This window comes from Caenorhabditis elegans, chromosome X (assembly GCF_000002985.6).
Source record: "Caenorhabditis elegans chromosome X".
NCBI lineage: Eukaryota > Metazoa > Nematoda > Chromadorea > Rhabditida > Rhabditidae > Caenorhabditis > Caenorhabditis elegans.
In genome coordinates, this window is record NC_003284.9 from 7,400,955 (window position 1) to 7,418,942 (window position 17,988).

The 17,988-nt window shown below is 33.6% G+C and overlaps 5 protein-coding genes across 5 annotated transcripts; 4 read left to right on the plus strand and 1 right to left on the minus strand.

Moving 5' to 3' along the window:
- Positions 1-133: 133 nt before the first annotated feature.
- C10A4.4 (uncharacterized protein) lies at positions 134-2,651 on the plus strand. The gene is made up of 5 exons (NM_076850.4): positions 134-225; positions 1,179-1,357; positions 1,407-1,510; positions 1,603-1,863; positions 2,406-2,651. Exons 2-5 carry the CDS (start codon positions 1,221-1,223, stop codon positions 2,480-2,482), a joined length of 579 nt encoding a protein of 192 aa, NP_509251.1. The 5' UTR covers positions 134-225; positions 1,179-1,220; the 3' UTR covers positions 2,483-2,651.
- A 2,087-nt stretch (positions 2,652-4,738) lies between these two features.
- On the plus strand, positions 4,739-7,826 carry C10A4.3 (DUF975 family protein). Its single transcript, NM_076851.3, has 4 exons — positions 4,739-6,592; positions 6,642-6,727; positions 7,229-7,305; positions 7,350-7,826. The coding sequence occupies exons 1-4, from the start codon at positions 6,502-6,504 to the stop codon at positions 7,747-7,749; spliced, it is 654 nt and encodes a 217-aa protein (NP_509252.1). The 5' UTR covers positions 4,739-6,501; the 3' UTR covers positions 7,750-7,826.
- A 1,454-nt stretch (positions 7,827-9,280) lies between these two features.
- C10A4.2 (uncharacterized protein) lies at positions 9,281-11,795 on the plus strand (the record flags this gene model as incomplete). Its single annotated transcript, NM_076852.3, has 6 exons — positions 9,281-9,313; positions 9,358-9,499; positions 10,225-10,340; positions 10,380-10,468; positions 10,552-10,661; positions 11,470-11,795. Exons 1-6 carry the CDS (start codon positions 9,296-9,298, stop codon positions 11,793-11,795), a joined length of 801 nt encoding a protein of 266 aa, NP_509253.2. The 5' UTR covers positions 9,281-9,295.
- An 861-nt stretch (positions 11,796-12,656) lies between these two features.
- Positions 12,657-14,566, minus strand: C10A4.7 (uncharacterized protein). Its single transcript, NM_076853.4, has 5 exons — positions 14,431-14,566; positions 13,307-13,386; positions 13,171-13,259; positions 13,017-13,123; positions 12,657-12,962 (listed from the first exon to the last, which is right to left on the minus strand). Exons 1-5 carry the CDS (start codon positions 14,537-14,539, stop codon positions 12,715-12,717), a joined length of 633 nt encoding a protein of 210 aa, NP_509254.2. The 5' UTR covers positions 14,540-14,566; the 3' UTR covers positions 12,657-12,714.
- Positions 14,567-15,427: 861 nt separating this feature from the next.
- C10A4.1 (HAT C-terminal dimerization domain-containing protein) lies at positions 15,428-17,943 on the plus strand. Its single transcript, NM_001373355.2, has 6 exons — positions 15,428-15,522; positions 15,569-16,593; positions 16,737-16,919; positions 16,963-17,139; positions 17,273-17,335; positions 17,383-17,943. The coding sequence occupies exons 2-6, from the start codon at positions 15,709-15,711 to the stop codon at positions 17,671-17,673; spliced, it is 1,599 nt and encodes a 532-aa protein (NP_001359820.1). The 5' UTR covers positions 15,428-15,522; positions 15,569-15,708; the 3' UTR covers positions 17,674-17,943.
- The last annotated feature ends 45 nt before the right edge of the window (positions 17,944-17,988 follow it).

Below are 17,988 nucleotides of genomic sequence, written 5' to 3' on the forward strand. Positions count from 1 at the left end.
TTCAATTGTTGTTTCTTGACAAAACACAAAAGTGTCGCAATAAAGAAAGACGTTGTTCTGTTTCATTTTTTATGGCAAGAAAAAATGTAGAAATTTCAGTTTCTATGGAACAATTTTTGTTTCAGTATTTTTAATTATTATTCCACTTTTCCTGTTCCAAATATTGACTTTCCTCAAAATGTATTATTTCGAATACAACGTTTAATTTTTTGGCTCAAAACTCTGGTTCGCGTTTTATTTTTGAATATCAACTATTTTAATAATTCTTCTAGACTTACTAGATTATCACATGTCTTCTCAACCCTCTAATTATTCATTTCGGTTTTTTTTTAAAATTTACTTTTGGTAATATTGGATCCACTGCTCCATATTTATTGAATTTTCATAGATGTTTTTATAGATCTCGTAGCGTGACATTTCCTCAAAAATAATAATTCATGAATTTTCCTAATCTGACGTACAATGACATTTTAGCCATAAAAACGAGAATACGTTTTTCATTTTTTTTTGCATATTTTCCAGATACTCTTTTGTTTTATATTTCTGAAAATTTATACTGTTAGGATAGGATTTCCTTATTTTCAGTCTTTATCTAGATTCTATAGATAAATTGTTATTAGTAAAAATTAAATGTCAAAAATCAAAATATTCGAGAAAACTGTTTGTTCAAACAAATTTTTTACCGCTAGACAAAAAGTGTAGAGAAAAATAGTTGCCGAAAAGTTTTGATTCCCTGAAACTCAAGTGATCACCGAGAAGAATCATTTTTTTTTGACAATTTTCAAAATAAAAATAAAATCTTGAATGCATATATTTCAACAAGTGCACCTAATGTGCATGCCATAACATGCTATGTTTTAACCATAAAAAATATCATGAAAAGTTATTGAAATGTTTTGGAACTTTTTTGAAACGTTTTTTAACAGTCCTATTTCATGTAAATTTTTGTAACATTTAGCGACAATGACTTAGATTACACATAATGCGTCAGTCGATCTATATTCTAACTACGCTTTGATTGCATGTGCCAGAACATTGTACACCTGAAATGGCTCTAAATTCCTTGAAAAATTCAACTTTTGTGAAAATTTCTCACTTTGTTGAAACTTAAACAAAAACAATTTAAAGTGTTTTCGATGATATTTGATACAGTTGAAAATAATTGAATATCGTTACAGATGTTACTTGAAATTCAAGAACACCATATAGCAACATCAGCAATGGCAACACCAGTGACATATTTTCTCTTTTGCCTCTCATACATTTCTACCGGTGTTAAATTCCCAGAAACTGGTCCAAACGAGCTTTTACTTTTTGATTCGGTGCTAGCAGCAATGATTTTCTATATTTGTGTCCAGTAAGAAAACTTGTGCTATTAATAATTTGTTTCAATTAAACTTTTTCAGCTTGACAATTTTGGGTCACGTTGGAAAAATGATCATTCTTACATTCATTCGTGTTTTCTGCTTTTTCTGGTTAGGTACAAGTATATTCATAATGCCGGAATGGTGTGAGTTTTTTTTTTACTAGAACGTCATAAAACATGATTTTTTAATTGGGAAAATATTACGTCAAATAACTAAAGTCTACACGTATTCTCAGATTCATTCAACGGTCACGCTTTTGATTTTGTCATTTGCTGGTTTCTTCTCGCAATCCATATTACTTGTACCGCTGGGTGTATCACTATGATTTTTAAATTTTTTATCTCCGAACAAGTGTTTGAAAGTTACGACTGGAGAACAATCAAAGAACTGTTTTTCCATAAACGAACTCGAATTGAGCCTCCAGAATACGAGGAAGCTATATCCAGCACCGCACAACCACCAAGTTATGAAGAAGCCATAGCAACAAATCCACCAGGTTAGGGAATGTTATTAAACTTGTTCGTAGGTAGAAACTTTTCAACATTTTGTTAAAGTTTTGACTAGTAAATACTCTAAAATTAACTGGAAAAGCCATTTTGAAAAAGTTTCAATACTAATATGTGCTTTTTATAAAAATTGTTGATAACACCCAGAAAATTAAGGATAATGTTTAAACTTGATTTGAAATAGTTTTTTTTATTTGTGAACACATAGAGTGTTTTCAATTTTGCTAATTTGCATATGCAACAGCGGTCGGGACTCAGTTTTTATTTTATTATAATTTTTTATTGCACATTTTAATAGTTTAACACTGGTTTTTGAGAACTGTGTTACATTTTCAGTCAATAGGTAACTAAATTTAGTCTTATTGACAGAATATTTAAAGAAAACAACCTGAAAAAGCATAGTAACTAACAAAAATGTATAACAAAAATTTTTTAAAAATTATTTGTTATGATATCTTGTTTTTCGAAAGTCATTTTAAGTGTATTAAGATTTAAAAATACAAAAAAAAAACTCCTTCTTCATATTTTTCAGCCGTTCAAATTGCATATGCGAACGCGTATTTCAATCGTTCTGCAGCAGAAGCCGAGGATGCGGAGACATTGTTTTGATTTTTAGTTCAATTTTCATTTCCAATAGTCGACTGATTTTGTCCTGATATGATTCATTCATCATATTTACTACAACAATTTTTTATTCTGTATTCCATTTTTTCTTGTCTCCGTTCGCCCCATACATAAATCAAATTCATTTCTTTCTTCTTTTTACTATAAACATTTTTCTCTCATTTTCTGAACCAGTGTCTATATTTTATGTTCAAGTTTCAGACTTTGTCGGTTTTTAATTTAAAAAATTGCTCAAAAATCCTCCGAAAAATGACTAACGTGATGGTGAAATTGACAGCTGTTTGGCAGGAAATGTTTTACTTTTGGAAGAGTTTGCGGGTACCTGCCGAGAGGAGCAGGTATTCACATAAAATTTCATTGTAAAGTCGTATATCATGCCGGATGCCGGAACACTGACATTTTCCCCTACTCGAAATGTGCGTAGATGAAGGCGGGCAAGAAAAAGAACGAGAAGTTTGAAAACAACAACACCAATTTTTGATTCAATAGTGTGGTGTGTGTTGTGTATTTGTGCTGTTTAACAGAAAATAAACTAACAAAAATTGTTGGCTCTCATTTAATTATTTTATTGTGAAAATACTGCATCTAGAGGGCCTCAATGCATATTTTCTCTTAAGAATGAATCACTTCCGGTTAGTCTCTTGTTTTCAATATCCTCTGACCACCCAGAGTTGCTGTAAATTGAAATGATCAAACAAAAATTCCGAATTTTCCGATCGACGTTTTTTCAGGCACTTTATTTTGCAAGAAACATATTTAGATTTGAGTCAATTATTTCACACATCATAAAATAGTAACATTTTTCAAAAAAAGATTTATATGTATACGTCCAGAAGTTTTTTCAGACTACAGTAAAAAGTGGCACTTAATCAATTTTTGGCACTTTTAATTTTGCAAGTGGATCAAAAAATGTTTTTACAGCTACTTTTTCAATTTATTCAGTAGACATTTTTTGGAAGAAAGTGTTCAAACCATTGACGAGTAGGATAGCTTGAGTTTAAAAAATTTTAATTTTTTAAACAAAATACACGTTTACGCGGTAAAATTTACCAAAAAATTTAACATATTTTTGGCAATTTTTATTTCCAGCAGTTGCGAGAACTTGCAATATTGCCGAAAATCAGAATGTTAAACGGCAATTGCCGCGCCCATGTTTCGGAACAGCAATAATGATGTAAGGTCCAGAAAAGGTTTTTTATATTTCGCTTTGTGCCATATTGCTTGCTGAAAAATAATTTTGGAGCACATTCGGACAAAATCCACACTGGCGCTATGTGAACCGATTCAAAAATGTTCATCAAGAATGTTATGGATTAATGATTCTGACAATTTCTCAAGTTGTTAATTTCACATGGTAATCACCAATAAACCCATTAATGTTTTATTCGCAATGAGAATATACGCGCGGAGAAAAATTGAACCTTTTTTTTGTGTTGAATATGCGCTCTGTTTACTACAAAGTAAATAATGGCTAGACTTGAAAAGCGAAACGAGAGTCATTTTTCTTATGTTTTCGTTTCAAACTAAAAAACGTGAAAAAACGGTGCAGAGGAGCAAGTGGGATGTTTTAGACTGGGAAGTACACTAAGAAGCTTACCAAGAAAATGTTAAGTTTTAAAGGTTATATATATATTTTTTTTTGGTTAAAAAATTAGAATTGTTCTTGTTTCCTTTTTCCCTTTTCCTTACATTACAAAACTGCATTAGTAATTCAAAACACTTTAGTTAAGCTCATTCAAGTGTGAAAACTTGCAATTTTCCAACAATTCCCGTATTCTACTTGTTTCCTTTTCCTCCGTGCTTGTTCGCATTTGCATTTCTTACCCAAAACGTCTCCATTTCCTTACTTGTCACAGTTTCTCGGTGCTAACTAAACGAAGATTAACAACCGAATGCCATGTGTTTCCCCCAGCCGAAATAACAACATCTGTGAATAGTGTGCGCGAGGTTCGAACATGCTCATTTGAACAAGAAAAAGAAGAAAACCACCACACTTGGTTAGTCAATTTAGCCTTTCCCTTCGTTTCCTCCGAAATTTTGTCTCCTCTCCAATTTATCCAGCTGGCTGGTGACCCGAGAGCTGGAGGGACACTTCTTGGGAATTTCATCGTCACTGCAATGTCTTTAATAAACACTACTTCTCAATTTAGTTTTGTTTGCTCTTCCGGGTCATCCAAGGTCACTTACTGATAAGACATCCATTTCTCTTTTCTGAAAGGGCCAAAAAACATCAGAGTGCTATTCCACTATTATTGCTGTGTCACTCAAGGTCGGCTAGCTATCCACTAATGCAGAAATGTTTCTTTTTTTGTTAGATTCTACGGATTTTTGACTTCTGAGGGTGTGTATGTCATTGTTCTCTTTTCTCGTGAACTAACATCACATTTTGTCCATTTTAGCTTTTTGTTTCAATAAAAAACATTGTTCAAGTTTAAAGTGTGGGAGCATCAGTTGGGAAATTGTAAGACCATATATATAGTAAGACTATATATATAGTGTCAAATATTGTTGTAAACATTTTTCACAAACTTTTGAAATGTTTTTATTTGCAATCAAAAAGTGGCGATTATTTTTCTATTCAGTTTTCGTCACTCAATTTTGGAAGTGGATCACACAAAATGTTTTTTATTACGAATTTACAAATTACAACAATTCTGAATATGCTTCAAATGTTTCTATATACATAACGATGGTTCAAACAAACGACATTTTTAAACCTTTAGCAAAGGCACACATTTTTTCGCGGATTAGGATTTTCCAAAAACTTTGACTCAATTTTTTCAAAAATCTTTAGAAATGTTATAATGTTTTTTCAAACGGTATTAGGCCACAAACGGTATTAGGCCATTTATTGGGTGTGGTAGTAGTAGTCCATTTATGAGTTATGGATGAGTTGTGTTTACATTATGGTGACAGACTGGAAATTCCTAAAAAAAAATAAAGAAAAGTGTATGTAAGTTAATAATGACTTAGCAACGTTAAGAATATAGACATAAGCGTTTACATGTTGCCACAGACAACAATTTTAGCATTTCAAAGCATCAAAATGCCGTGTTTTGTTTGAGAATATTATAACGGTTTAGTTAACAATAATGAACACTTACCAAAGTCTGGAAAATCATGTGATCAAAATTATTAGGTTTAGTTTTGAACAGTAGAACTTTAATATTTAAATTTTGTTCAAAGACTGCATACTTTTCTTGAATTATGAAAAACTATATTCTCTTTGCAATGTACAACTTCACTTTCAGAAATGGTTCAAACTTCCAACGTAATATCCTTCTTCAACGTAATATCCTATATTCCTTCTTTACAACTTCGGGCACATGCTGCTGATTTTTTTTCAATTTTGAACTTCAGTTTGCATACTGTGGGTTCAGACTTTTTCAATAAAAATAATTTTTGGAAAGTCAGATTTACGTGCGTTTTGGCAGATCGTCATAAAATTAAATCTGATTTTACATTATCTTGTCTCTATTATTACTTGAATAACTGACCTATTCAAATGGGCTTTTTGTTTTTTACGAGTGTTTTCAACATTTTTAGTTACTCATGTCTTCTGTTGCAAAAATTAACCTTATTATTATCTTTTCCTTTTTCCCACATACACAATTTGCGCATTCTACATCAGCTGACATGTTTTTTACGTGCGTGCATAGTAGACTCTTAAATATCTCGTTTTCATCAAAACTTTTCTTTACTGGACTTTATTTTTTTGTTACCTCTGGTGGCTAACACAACAAGTTCTCTGAAATTGAGAGAGAGAAACGGCGAACATTGAAAAAAAATTATGTGCACTGGAACAACTCGCTTACTTTTCTAACATACCCGAAAAGACAAAAGGGTGGAGTCAAAGGCTTGATAGTAAATCGCAGTACACCCCCAAACTGCCATCTTAATCTTCAACCGAGCTTCTTACCCAATTTTCTTTGCATCTCTTCATTTTTTTCCGTCTTGTTCATGGGAAATCTTCTTGATCTTCCGAATTCAAAGTTTATAGCGAGATGGCTCGAATGATCCGCAGTTTTCGCATCATATTGTGGTGCCTCTCGTTTATTTCTATTTGTCTCTACATCACAGCCGCAATGACCGAAAGTGAGAATACAAAAGTTACATGCGTCAATGAAAGTACAAACTTTTTCAGGTTCCATCAACCATCGTATCATCCCACGTACACAGTGTTTGACGTGTAATCCTCATCAAGAGTTTCCATATCAGATTTTGAATCACGTATGTTTTAATCAAGTTGGTATCAATTATTCACAATAGTAAAAATGAGAACACTTTATACATGTTGTTATGACTTTCTGAGATATATTTTTTAATTCATGTTTAGAAAAGTCAAATTTTTTGAACAGAAAAGTTCCTTAATTTGCCTGCTTTGGCAGTATAAATCTCAGTTGTCTTTAGTTCAATGAACATATTTTTAACTTTAAAAAACGTGTACACAGATAAGTCACTATGCCTCAATGAGCACTAGGGGCACATTGCGATTGAGGACTGTGCACATTGAGCACATTGCGTCCAGTTTCGTTGTTGCAGCATATGTATTTAAATAAAGATAATTCTGTAATACAACGTCGATGATGAACACAAAATTAACTGCTTAAAATAATTCTCTACAATTTTTGACGATAAATATAAGACTTGTCAATGTAGAGCAGTCGGGGTGAAATACTAAAAAAAAAACATAAACGTATATAAAATATAACCATTAAACAATTTTTTCAGCTCTCCCAAATTTCATTTTTCACCAAAATCAATTTTGCCGTGGATTTGTGCATTTTTGTCATCACCACTTTCAATTTGTAAGCTCTATTAGCAATCATGAGAAACAAAATATGAATTCCAGAGTCAAAGATAATCAAAGTGGAGCTGGCGACTTCCTCATTTCCATTGGCGTTTTCTGCAAAATCTATCTTATCCCGTACATGCTCTACAACTTCTTTTCTGGAGCCCACAGTCCTGCACACAATATCTCCTATCTCCTGAACAACGAGGTGTGTGGAACTCTTGGAAACTGCCTGAATGGAAACGTCGCTCGTATCATGTACAGCTGCATTTCGGTCACTATTATTATGATGCTTGCGTTTCCGGCTCTCATCGCTTCTTGGGGTGTCATGTACATCATCTTCGTTCGGTATTTTGATCAACCGTTGCCAATGGTCACTGAGCAACTTGACGATCTTCCCGCTTACAGCGTACTGTTCCCAGATTCTCAACAGCTATTGAAAAAAGAAGATGAATGCTAAAAATTGTTCAAACAAAAAGAAAACTTGTATAATTTGACATGTTCAAAATTCCAGTTGAAATAAATTATATACCATAAGAGTTCATAAAAATTGTAATACAAAAATATATATCAAGTAAATGTTATTAATTAAAGGTTTGTCACTCACGTAAACTTGAGATAATGTTTTTTTCAAGTCCTTATTGAAATAAGACTAAAACCTTATCAATTTTGAACTAAGTTACCGCATCTTTTTGACTGTAAACGAAATAATATAAAAACTTATTGACAAGTTTCACTTTTCTAAAAGTTTTTATAAACAAATTCCTCTCTGGCACATTTAATTTAGCTCATGATTTTGAAGCTCAGAACATTGATGAACATATTTTGAAAAATATTGCTTACGTATAATAAAAACAACTTATTGTGGTACCGTTTTCATTGTGTCTTGTCTCAGGAAAAAAAAACTAACATTTTGAATTTAGTCCGATAAAGCACAGGTCAAAGGAACAGTTGTTTGTACGATGATAGAAAGAAAATTCTACATTAACTAGATGCAGCAGAGTATCATTAAACGCATTTTCGCTTTCTTTATAGATGCTAACACTCCGAGATTCGGGAAATCCTATCCGTTTAGGTACGGGTTTTAAATGATTTCTGCTAGCTGCTTGCACTCGGGTTCAAAATTGTTTCTAATATCTAATAATTTTGTACATGAGTTCTGTTAGTTTTTATTTTGTGTTTTCCCTGTTTGGATTTTTCTTAGATACTTTTTTGTCATTATATGGTAATGGCAATGTTATGAAAATTAGCCATGTCAAGCAAAGTTTTTATTGTTTAGTTTTCGGTAACCGTGAAGACAAAAACAAAACTGAAAAAAAAGTATGTGGTGCTTTTTTTAGGCCGGTCTATTGGCAGTTATTTTTGAAATAAATTTATTTCTAATTCATTTGTTCAAATCAAACTATTACAAAATTTTGCTCTTCCTGGTTAGAAATGATTAAATCAGTTACGTTTAGATTTTTTCCTATTCTTTGTAAAAAAAAAACGTCAAACACACTATACAAATTATTGAACTATGTAAAAATGCTGGCTCTCATTTATTGAAAACTTTTACAATGTTACAATGCAATTTACTTTTTTTCTACGTTTAGTTCCACTCCACACGACAATATCTATACACGTTCCTTCTGCCTGTTTCGACTCCACCTCTTCTTCTTCAAAACGCCCTTTTCCTATTTCTATTCGAGCATCTAATGTAGTCGACAATCTTTATTCAACCAACCCCTATTACCAAAAAAAAAGAAAAAGGGGAACATCATTCCTAGTTCGATTCGCGTTTTTATACCATTCAATTTAGATGAGTGGCTTTATGTGAAGCAAATTTCCTTAGACTATTTCAAAAAAGTTTCGTTTATTTTTCAAAGTTTCGAGCCAGCAGTTCAAGTATTTTCACATCATTCTGTTTTTTACAATTTAATTTTACTAATCAGTTATTAATTAATACAATCAACATATCTGTTTCATTGTTTCAGAAGGATCAGTGTCACAGATTTTTGTCATTCAGAATGATGATGAGTCCAGTTGTGAGTTTGTGTTATTAATAGTTGTTTGTAACATGTTGTTTCAGTTCCGGCCTCGCCAACGGAAGGATAAGCATAAAATTTTGGAGAAAATTCATTTTGATTTTTACCGTTATATTATCTGTCTAGCAATTCTTGCATTCACTCTTCTACCCTTGTTTTTAAGTTGGGGCGCTTTGGAACTTGAAGGTGAGATATTTACATTTTAAAAAGTTAAGAAAATATCCTACAGAGAGATTTAACGAAGAGATGTGAAACCGTGCATGGTGTAAATTTGAAAAGAGCACGTGTTTTTTTTCGCTCTGCATTTTTCAAACAAGTCTTTGAAACTAAAAACACGCTTGGAACATACATTTGTGATTTAGATCTCGTGAAAATTTATATAAATGCTACATAATTTAATTGCAGTCCGGTGAATTCCCTCAGCCAATCTACAAAACTGGCCATTCCGATAGGATAAACTACCTCTTTTGGAAAAAATAAAAGAAAAAGTATAGAAAATATTTGACTGGTTCAAAAATAAAGTTTATTTTCAATGAATAAATTGAAAAAAAAATACAGAAGCTGGTTATCAATTTTCAAATGTAAAAAAAGTATCACGCAGTTTTTGTAAATTTTATGAACTTTTTGTAAATTAAAATAAATGGTACGAACAATACTGTTCTCTCTTTATTTTTTAATTATCTTTCATTCAAAAATCGGAATATCATACAGAAATAAACAGTTTTAAAAATTTGCCGAAAAAATTCGCCGCATGCCAAGCATGCCAGCTCCAATGAAATAAAGGATAAATAGGCAAAAAAAACGTGATAATCAAACAATCGTTAAAAACTCCGACACACTGACATTTTTTAGAATTTTTTTTGAAAAACTTCGATTTTCCCATTGTTTTCATACTTCAACCTTTTTTACAGGTTTTGCAAATACTAACTATGATGCTGAGCCAAAGTATGGAACGGATATAACCTGCTTTTTCACGACTAGAGATGATCGTACAACGCGTGATGACATGTGTGCTAAAATTCTGAAAGTACCTATTCTAGTCGTATTCATATGATTTGTCTTGTAGAATCAACTTCATCGAAATGTGGTCTACTACGGTATCCGAATTGATTGTATCTTGAGCTCTCCTCTTATCCTGATATCATTCTGGCTGTTGTGAGTTTTCTGTAGTTCTACCTACAATTAATTGAACTTATATTTTTTCGCTGCATACACGTTGTAGTTTGCGGTTTTTGCAGCTTCCAAGAGTCATTCGGAAAATATGTGCTTTACGCTGCGCATTTCTGCGCCTGGACCAAATTCATCAGCATCACTGCCGTGTTGACATGTGTCCTGATTGATGAACCGTGTAAGAAAAGAGAAAAAGAAGGAAATTATACAATGAGTGAGAAGAAGGGGGAAAAGGGCAATGATTTCCCAAGTTGACCAAAATCCGAAAAAGACCTTTTCATGTTGCTACAAAAGATCAGCATAGATACATTTTGATTTCTATCCGGAAATGCCATGTAGTTCAAACTACATTATGTTAATCGTTGAAATCAGAGAAACAACGTTAAATAGATTTTTTTTGAAGTTTGGAAATGGTGACTGAGAAATACACATAGGAACTTTGAAAGTATCACTTACCGCTTAAAAGAGAATATTTCAGCTCTTCGTTGGGCTTGTTAAAACAAAATCTACGTAATTTGAATCAGAAAAAACATTTCAAAGTAAGCCTTTTTACGTTCAGCGTCAAGTTCAGCGTCAGAAGATCATATTGAGCTCGAAAAAACCATTTTCGAAGTCATTTTTCGCTAGAACAACTAGTTGAAGACACGCAGAAATGCGTTTTTTTCCGTGTGAATTTTGTAGTTTTTTTTCGGTTTTGGGATGAAAATTCAACGAGCTTTTTAATGCACGCTTGTTTTTCAAAAAATCTGACATTTTTGACACAACCATGACAATTAATACTGAAACTTTCCCATGATTTTTGTCAGCAGTTCAATTTTACAGTTGAGATGAACATCATATTTAAACATTGACAGTCTTCGAGCATTCAAGAATGCTCTACATTTTTCAAAGGTTCCCAATGTTTTGAAGATTGGACACCTTTCACAACTTCGACTTTAAACCTGGAACATGTTATAGTGTTTTATAGCGATAACTTTTTATTTCAGCATTCATGAGAGAAACGTTTGAAAAATCGCAATTTGGCTCCTACGAATCAAAACTTCTCTACTCATTCACCATGGTGTCCCTGTCTGCTTTTTTTGACATCTGTCTTGTTATTGCTCTCGTCATTGTAAACTATCTGCCGGACACCCCAGTATCCAAGTATCGTGTTGGCCCACCACAACCAGCTGAATACATGAGCGTTTTGGCAAATGTCAAGCAAGTTGTCGCAAAAAGCAGAAATGCAAGCAGAGTATCTGTTGTTGAAGCTTTCCCAATAGGCGACCTCATCTCAAAAGAAACTTTTGCAGGAAAATCGAATCCTGTATAAATCATCGACACTTTCAGATAGTCATTTTTGGTGGACTGTCACTTGTGGGGCTTTTGCTTCTAATCACATAGATTTATGATACTGAACAAACAAATTACGAAAAAATTGTAAGAATAGTTTGAGAACGTCGTATGTAAATTTGTTTGTAAAAATGAGCCGCAGATTCGAATGTCGGTTTTTTCGAATGTTTTAAAATCAAATTTGACAATTTTATTGTGATAATCTAAGAATAATAAGTGACCTTAAAAAATATCACATTAGACTCTCTTTTTTTCATTCGCAAGCACAATATGCAAAAATTTGAAGAGAAGACAATTTTTAGTTATTCTGAATCAGGTACAAATATGGAATCATAAGGAAATAATTTATTGATTTACTACATACTCCTCACCAAAAGCAAATTGCCTGCAAGTGATAGACCATGTACTTCTCTCTTTTATTATTTTTTCTCGGTTTGTATAATTAATGTCCTAAAAATGGTTTGTAGAAAATCATATTATATTTCATTATTTCATATACTATCAATATGCTTTAACATCTCGTTATTCATAAGTCTTTGCCACTACCCCCCCCCCCCCAAACACAATTTAAAAATACTAATAATAAATGTGACCTGTTAATATTTATGTTTATATTATTATTTCCGAGAACAAAAATATACTCGATTTTTTACAATTTCGGGTGATCATTAATTCTGTCATGCAAAACTTTAAGCTTGAAATAACTTAGCCAGGGCAAAAAAATGATGTTAAAGAATTGCTCTGGCATCCATTGAGTAAATCTTGAAACAACAATAAAAATCCCTCAAAATGTTTTGCATGACTAGTAGATACTAGGTTGATACGCAGAACAGAGATTCAGTTAAGGAGTATGCTGGTTTAGATATTTACAAGAATTATGTTCAACAAAAAGTGAAAAATCAATAAGACACAAGTTGTGCGGCGATGTCATCCCATTTCGCCCAGATTTCATCTTTGTGCAAGTCGTCGTATTTCTTGACAATTTTAACGCCTAGGATCAGGAATGTGAGCATCGTGAAGAAAGTGATAGTGCCCGATGCAAGAAGAAGAATGAAGGCAGCTGCGACGTTGGCATTCTCGTCTTCCCAGCAGAGATGGTGACCGCATGTTCCCATTATGATGTTGTGAACTGTGTTGATGTAATAGTCTACAAAATAAAAATTTTCATAAACTGCTTGTGAAGCGAGAAGCTTCTGCATACCAGTGTTAGTAACAATTAGAAGAATCGAACTGTTGATGAAGATGTTTTTGAAGATGGTGATAAGCAGGAAGGCGAAGAGAATGCGGCTGTTCAAAATTTGAACTGATCTGTAATTCCGTAAATGATTTCTTGAAAAAAATTGTTTTTAACCAACGTGATGACAACTCCAATAGTGAATGAAACACATGACAAAGTTAGATCAACGCCGGCTGTGATTTGAACGAAGTCACGAATAGTTTTGGACTGGAATTAGTTTTCGGAATTGTTGACATACCGGTGCTCATACTCACGGTGTAGACAGTTTGACAATCAAATGAGTGAGACATCATGCAGATTGAAGGGTTGAGAATAGTCCCGGTAATTGCGTGCTCTTAAATGTTTGTTTTAAAAAGGGGGGTCGGAAATATGTAGCTTTTTTGCTGTACGCTAAAAAGTTTTAAATAATTTTTTAAACTCATTTGCAGCTGTTGTATTTCACGTTTCAACACTTCAAACCGCTATTTCACTATCTTATGTTGTACCGTATTTCCTCTATTAAAAAGGCATGCAAAACTAATTTTCGGGAACCTAATTTGATGCAAAACAAATGGAGGTGCAAAACTAATAGAGGGTGCAAAACTAATTTTCGAACAGGTTTTTTCCTCGTGTTTTCCTTTAAGTTCTGGCATAATATCATCAATTTCAATAACAAATTATGAACCAAAATGGACGAATTTTGCGACTGATACGCAAAAATTGTCCAAGTTGTACTCATATGTTGCCAATTTTGACTTGTCTGTAAGAGTTTTCCTAATTTGTAGAACGATTTTATAATGCAAATTTTGAATTCCTAAAAATAGGGAACAAATGAAGGGGTGCAAAACTAATAGAGGGGCCTTACTAATAGAGGAAATACGGTATATAAACTGTGAAACATCAAAAAGTACCAACTACAAAACAATAGCAAAAAAAAAAACAAATTTCTTGGCAGGGGAAATATGTGTACATATCAGTGCTGTGCGGCTCTTGAAAAAAGTCGGCTCTCGGCTCGCGCCGAGAGTTGAGAGCCGCACAGCACTGGTACATATATGAATTTAATTTCATTGAACAGTTGAAATAAAAGCTGTCAAAACTAAATAGTTGAGTGCCGTACTAATAAACGTGTATATTTTTAATTAATCTATAAATGTAGTTTTTTTTCATCTTTTGGAACGTTTATTAATATCCTTTTGAATTTGCAGATAAAAATTGAGATTTGAAAGCCCAACTGAAAATTCAAAAACCACAACTATCTAAAATTGTAAAACGGCAATTTATCGAGCTTGCCATTTGACAGAAGCGTTTTGGACTACTGCCAAATTCATTCGACGATACAAACACTTTCTGTCTACCCCCAATTGAAATCTTTATAAGCTTAAAAATAAATTTCACTTACTATCAATAATGAAGGCCATAGCGGTGGATATCAAAGAGATGAAAGTGAGAGTTGTGAAAATTACCAAGAACCATTTTTCGGGCTTTGATAGAAACATTGATTCTACCATTTGCAGGGTGTTAATTGTTGGCTGTTCCTGAAGATTTCAGATTCATACCGAAGTTATTTGGGTCATCCAAATCATTGCACAAACCACTTATCACTGTTGTTTTAAAATACCTTTACAATTTTTTTCACAGGGTGGTAGACCCGAAAATGAATTGGAACATAAAGTTACTCTTTCATCGAGATTTTAGTAGATTTAATAGATTTCATTTTAATGAATTTTAAGTTTTTTCTCCAAAAACGGGGATGTGTGTAGCGGGGGAAAATTAAAATACACTGAACGCTTTGAAAATGGAAAGAAAATGCACAAAGGGTGAGAAATAAAGCAACCACAATATCCCGAAAATTGATGGGCAAAAAGCGAATGAGTGGAAGAGCAATGGAGAAGCTCGGAATCAGGGGTGTGCGGCAAATTTGCCGATTTGTCGAAAATTGCCGACTTGCCGAGCTCGGCAATTTTTGAAAAACCAGCAATTGCCGATTTGCCGAGCTCGGCAATTTTTTTCCGACGCCGTTTGCCGCACGGCAAACGGCAAATTTTCGGCAAAATTCGGCAAATTCGGCAAATTTCAGATCGTGTGAATTTACGGAAAATCTGTCGCATTAGTTCTTCTAAATGATTAGAAAATATTTTTTGTTATGCTTAATTCATTCAGCATTCAGAAACAAGGTTTTCTTGATGGTCAAATCCTCAGTAAGATGACATTTGTCCGAGAGAACTACACTACAGTTTTTGTGTTAACACCGCGACGACGTATTGCGTACAAATCATATTTAATCCGTTTTTGCTTTTTTTGAAATAAATGCAATTTCTAGCAGTTTTTCGCTATTCTTTAATATCTCGCCCCTCTTTCCGATCTTTGACTGTACTGAAATAAAAATAATTTTTCTGTTCAGAATGTCTCAGATTTGGGACTATTTCGAAAAAGACGGGCAAAAATCTAAGTGCAAGTTGTGTGGCCGCTACTACGCAAGAGGAAAAAAATAGTAAGAATCAATTTAATTTTGCCTGTGTTGTAAAAAATAAATTCAGATTCAACGTTTCCTCAAATCAGTCACCTTCAACGGATTCATCCTGCGCATTATACTATATTTACTAAAAAAAATGAACAAACGAAAACTGTAGAGCCGACAATTGCGAAGGAATCTACTCCAGAAATCGAAATTCCACAAATGTTCACTTCAGCAGCTATTCAAAAAAAGGAGTCTGCCAAGATTCATCGGGCAATCACTTCTATGATTGCAATTGATTTGATGTCATTAACGACTGTCGAAAAGCCGGGATTCAAAAACCTCATAGCTACGCTTCGCCCAAATTTTAAACTAAAGTCCCGATGGTCCATTACACGCGAGGATCTTCCGAATCTGTACGATGAGTACAAAGCAAAATTAGAAGATGAGCTTCTATCTGTTGATCACGCGGTTCTAGGATTCGATTTATGGTCGGACGAGGGCAGCAAACACGAAGTGAACGGTGTAATTGTCTACTTTCTCCAAAACAATGAAGTAGTGCACCGTGTTCTCGGTGTATTGAATTGTCGTGAATCGAAACATACGGCTCAAAATATCGCTTTGGGACTAAAGGAATTGATTTCGGAATACAAAATTGAGGGAAAAATTGTATGTATGTGCAGAGACGGAGGCAGCAATGTCCAAAATGCGTGCGATTTATTGAAATGTGAAAGTTTTGATTGCTTATCTCATAAGCTGCATTTGGCAGCTAATGATGCAACGAAAAATATGGTTGGAGTTGGTCGTGTCCTTTTGTTATACAAGAAACTCGTCAGAAAGCTCAAAAAGAGCACGGTGACCGCCAAGCAATTCGAATCGATTCAGGAGGTTTTGGAACTTCCAGTATTATGCTTGCAAAAGTCTTCTTCTGTGCGATGGAGCCATATGAAGTTGATGTTTGATAGGGCGCTTATTCGAAAAAGCGCCATTGAGAAGTTGATGGAAACGAATAACACACTTCCACAATTGACTGAAAATGATTGGAATGTTATCCAGAATGTGTCTGACGTTTTTACACCAATCGATTTGTTTTCAAAAAAGACACAGGTATAAAATATTTAAATAAAATATTTAAAAAGCAATTTTTCGTTTTTTTTTTGTTCATTATAACTTGTACTTGTGGCACTTTCTGCATTCTTTGAAACAAAATACAGAGCGATGTTACTCCATCTTTAAACCAACAATTTCAGGATCGCGAAACTCCCGCTTCTCAAGTTATTCCACTCTGCTATGCGCTTATTGATCATTGCAAGGAATCTATCGATCATCCCGAAGCATTCAAAGCAATTGAAGACCGGATGCAGAAAGAACTCAAAAAGTACAGTGCCTGCCGATATTTACAGTTTGCAACTCTCTTGGACCCGCGATATAAAGTAAAGTTCTCACTTTTTTACCGAATTAAATAAAAAAATTCAGGATCACTTTTGTACGGATGAGTTCAAACACATGTTTATCGAAGAATTTGAGAAGTGTAATGAAGATGATGTGTACATTACTTCTGATAACGAAGTTCGCCTTTTGGACTCACACAGTGATTCTTCGGATGAGGCACCCGCGAAAAACGCCAAATTCGATTTTGAGAAATTTATCGAGGTAAATAATCTCGATCATATCGTTGAAATAAAACAGAGTAACAAAAAGTACACCCCAAGTTGGAAAGCACGTGAACTTTTGCAACTCTTACTTTATTTCAATGATAAAATTACTTTATTTTGCTTTTTTTCAGAAGAGAATTAGTGAACAACCAAAGCCGATTCCAAATTGTGATAATTCACTGACTGCAAGAATGGTGACTTCATTATTATTTTCCTTCTTACTGATTATGTATTTTTCCAGGAAGTTCAACGTTATTTGTCTACGTCGGTTGAACAAGTCAATCCGCGACAGTTTTGGACAAGCCGTGTCACAACTTCAGTGTACCCTCGGTTATGCAAATTTGCAGCTCGATTTATCATTTGCCCATCCGGTTCAGCTGAAGTTGAACGAGTGTTTTCGACGGCAGGAGTTATTTTAAATAAATTCAGGAAAAGTCTATACAGCGAGCATTTCAAATTGCACTTGTTTCTGAGCAAGAATATCCCTATTATGGATAACACGGAACCAAACTTATTGACTTTTGATGAGTGAATTATCGATTAATCGGTTTTATCTCATCGAATAGTCTTCTCGATCGGTGTTTTTTGTTCGGCTTTTTGTTGTAATAGTGTTCAATTGTTTCTATTCTACAATAGTAAAAAATCTTTGTGTGTTTTCCCTACTGTTTTGTTGAATCTAATCAAGTTTTTTTTTTAATTGTTGTTTTAATTTGTTTATCTCACATTTTTGCACACTCTTCTGTGCTGCTGAAGTTGTTAAATTATAAGGCCAGCTATGTTTTAAATAAAGTATAAAATCAATCTTTCTTCTGATAGTTTTTGTGAAATAGCAGAAATTGCCGAATTT

What these genes read in the sequence shown, in the direction of transcription:
- C10A4.4 (NM_076850.4), top strand. Translation starts at nt 1,221, where the DNA reads ATGGCAACACCAGTGACATATTTTCTCTTTTGCCTCTCATACATTTCT. An exon ending in ATTTTCTATATTTGTGTCCA is followed by an intron (nt 1,358 to 1,406) that starts GTAAGAAAACTT and finishes AAACTTTTTCAG; the next exon opens with CTTGACAATTTTGGGTCACG. An exon ending in CATAGCAACAAATCCACCAG is followed by an intron (nt 1,864 to 2,405) that starts GTTAGGGAATGT and finishes CATATTTTTCAG; the next exon opens with CCGTTCAAATTGCATATGCG.
- C10A4.1 (NM_001373355.2), top strand. Translation starts at nt 15,709, where the DNA reads ATGTTCACTTCAGCAGCTATTCAAAAAAAGGAGTCTGCCAAGATTCAT. An exon ending in TGTTTTCAAAAAAGACACAG is followed by an intron (nt 16,594 to 16,736) that starts GTATAAAATATT and finishes CAACAATTTCAG; the next exon opens with GATCGCGAAACTCCCGCTTC. An exon ending in ATTCACTGACTGCAAGAATG is followed by an intron (nt 17,336 to 17,382) that starts GTGACTTCATTA and finishes GTATTTTTCCAG; the next exon opens with GAAGTTCAACGTTATTTGTC.
- C10A4.3 (NM_076851.3), top strand. Translation starts at nt 6,502, where the DNA reads ATGGCTCGAATGATCCGCAGTTTTCGCATCATATTGTGGTGCCTCTCG. An exon ending in CACAGCCGCAATGACCGAAA is followed by an intron (nt 6,593 to 6,641) that starts GTGAGAATACAA and finishes AAACTTTTTCAG; the next exon opens with GTTCCATCAACCATCGTATC. An exon ending in GTCATCACCACTTTCAATTT is followed by an intron (nt 7,306 to 7,349) that starts GTAAGCTCTATT and finishes TATGAATTCCAG; the next exon opens with AGTCAAAGATAATCAAAGTG.
- C10A4.7 (NM_076853.4), bottom strand. Translation starts at nt 14,539, where the DNA reads ATGGTAGAATCAATGTTTCTATCAAAGCCCGAAAAATGGTTCTTGGTA. An exon ending in TATGGCCTTCATTATTGATA is followed by an intron (nt 13,387 to 14,430) that starts GTAAGTGAAATT and finishes CAAACATTTAAG; the next exon opens with AGCACGCAATTACCGGGACT. An exon ending in ACTATTGGAGTTGTCATCAC is followed by an intron (nt 13,124 to 13,170) that starts GTTGGTTAAAAA and finishes ACGGAATTACAG; the next exon opens with ATCAGTTCAAATTTTGAACA.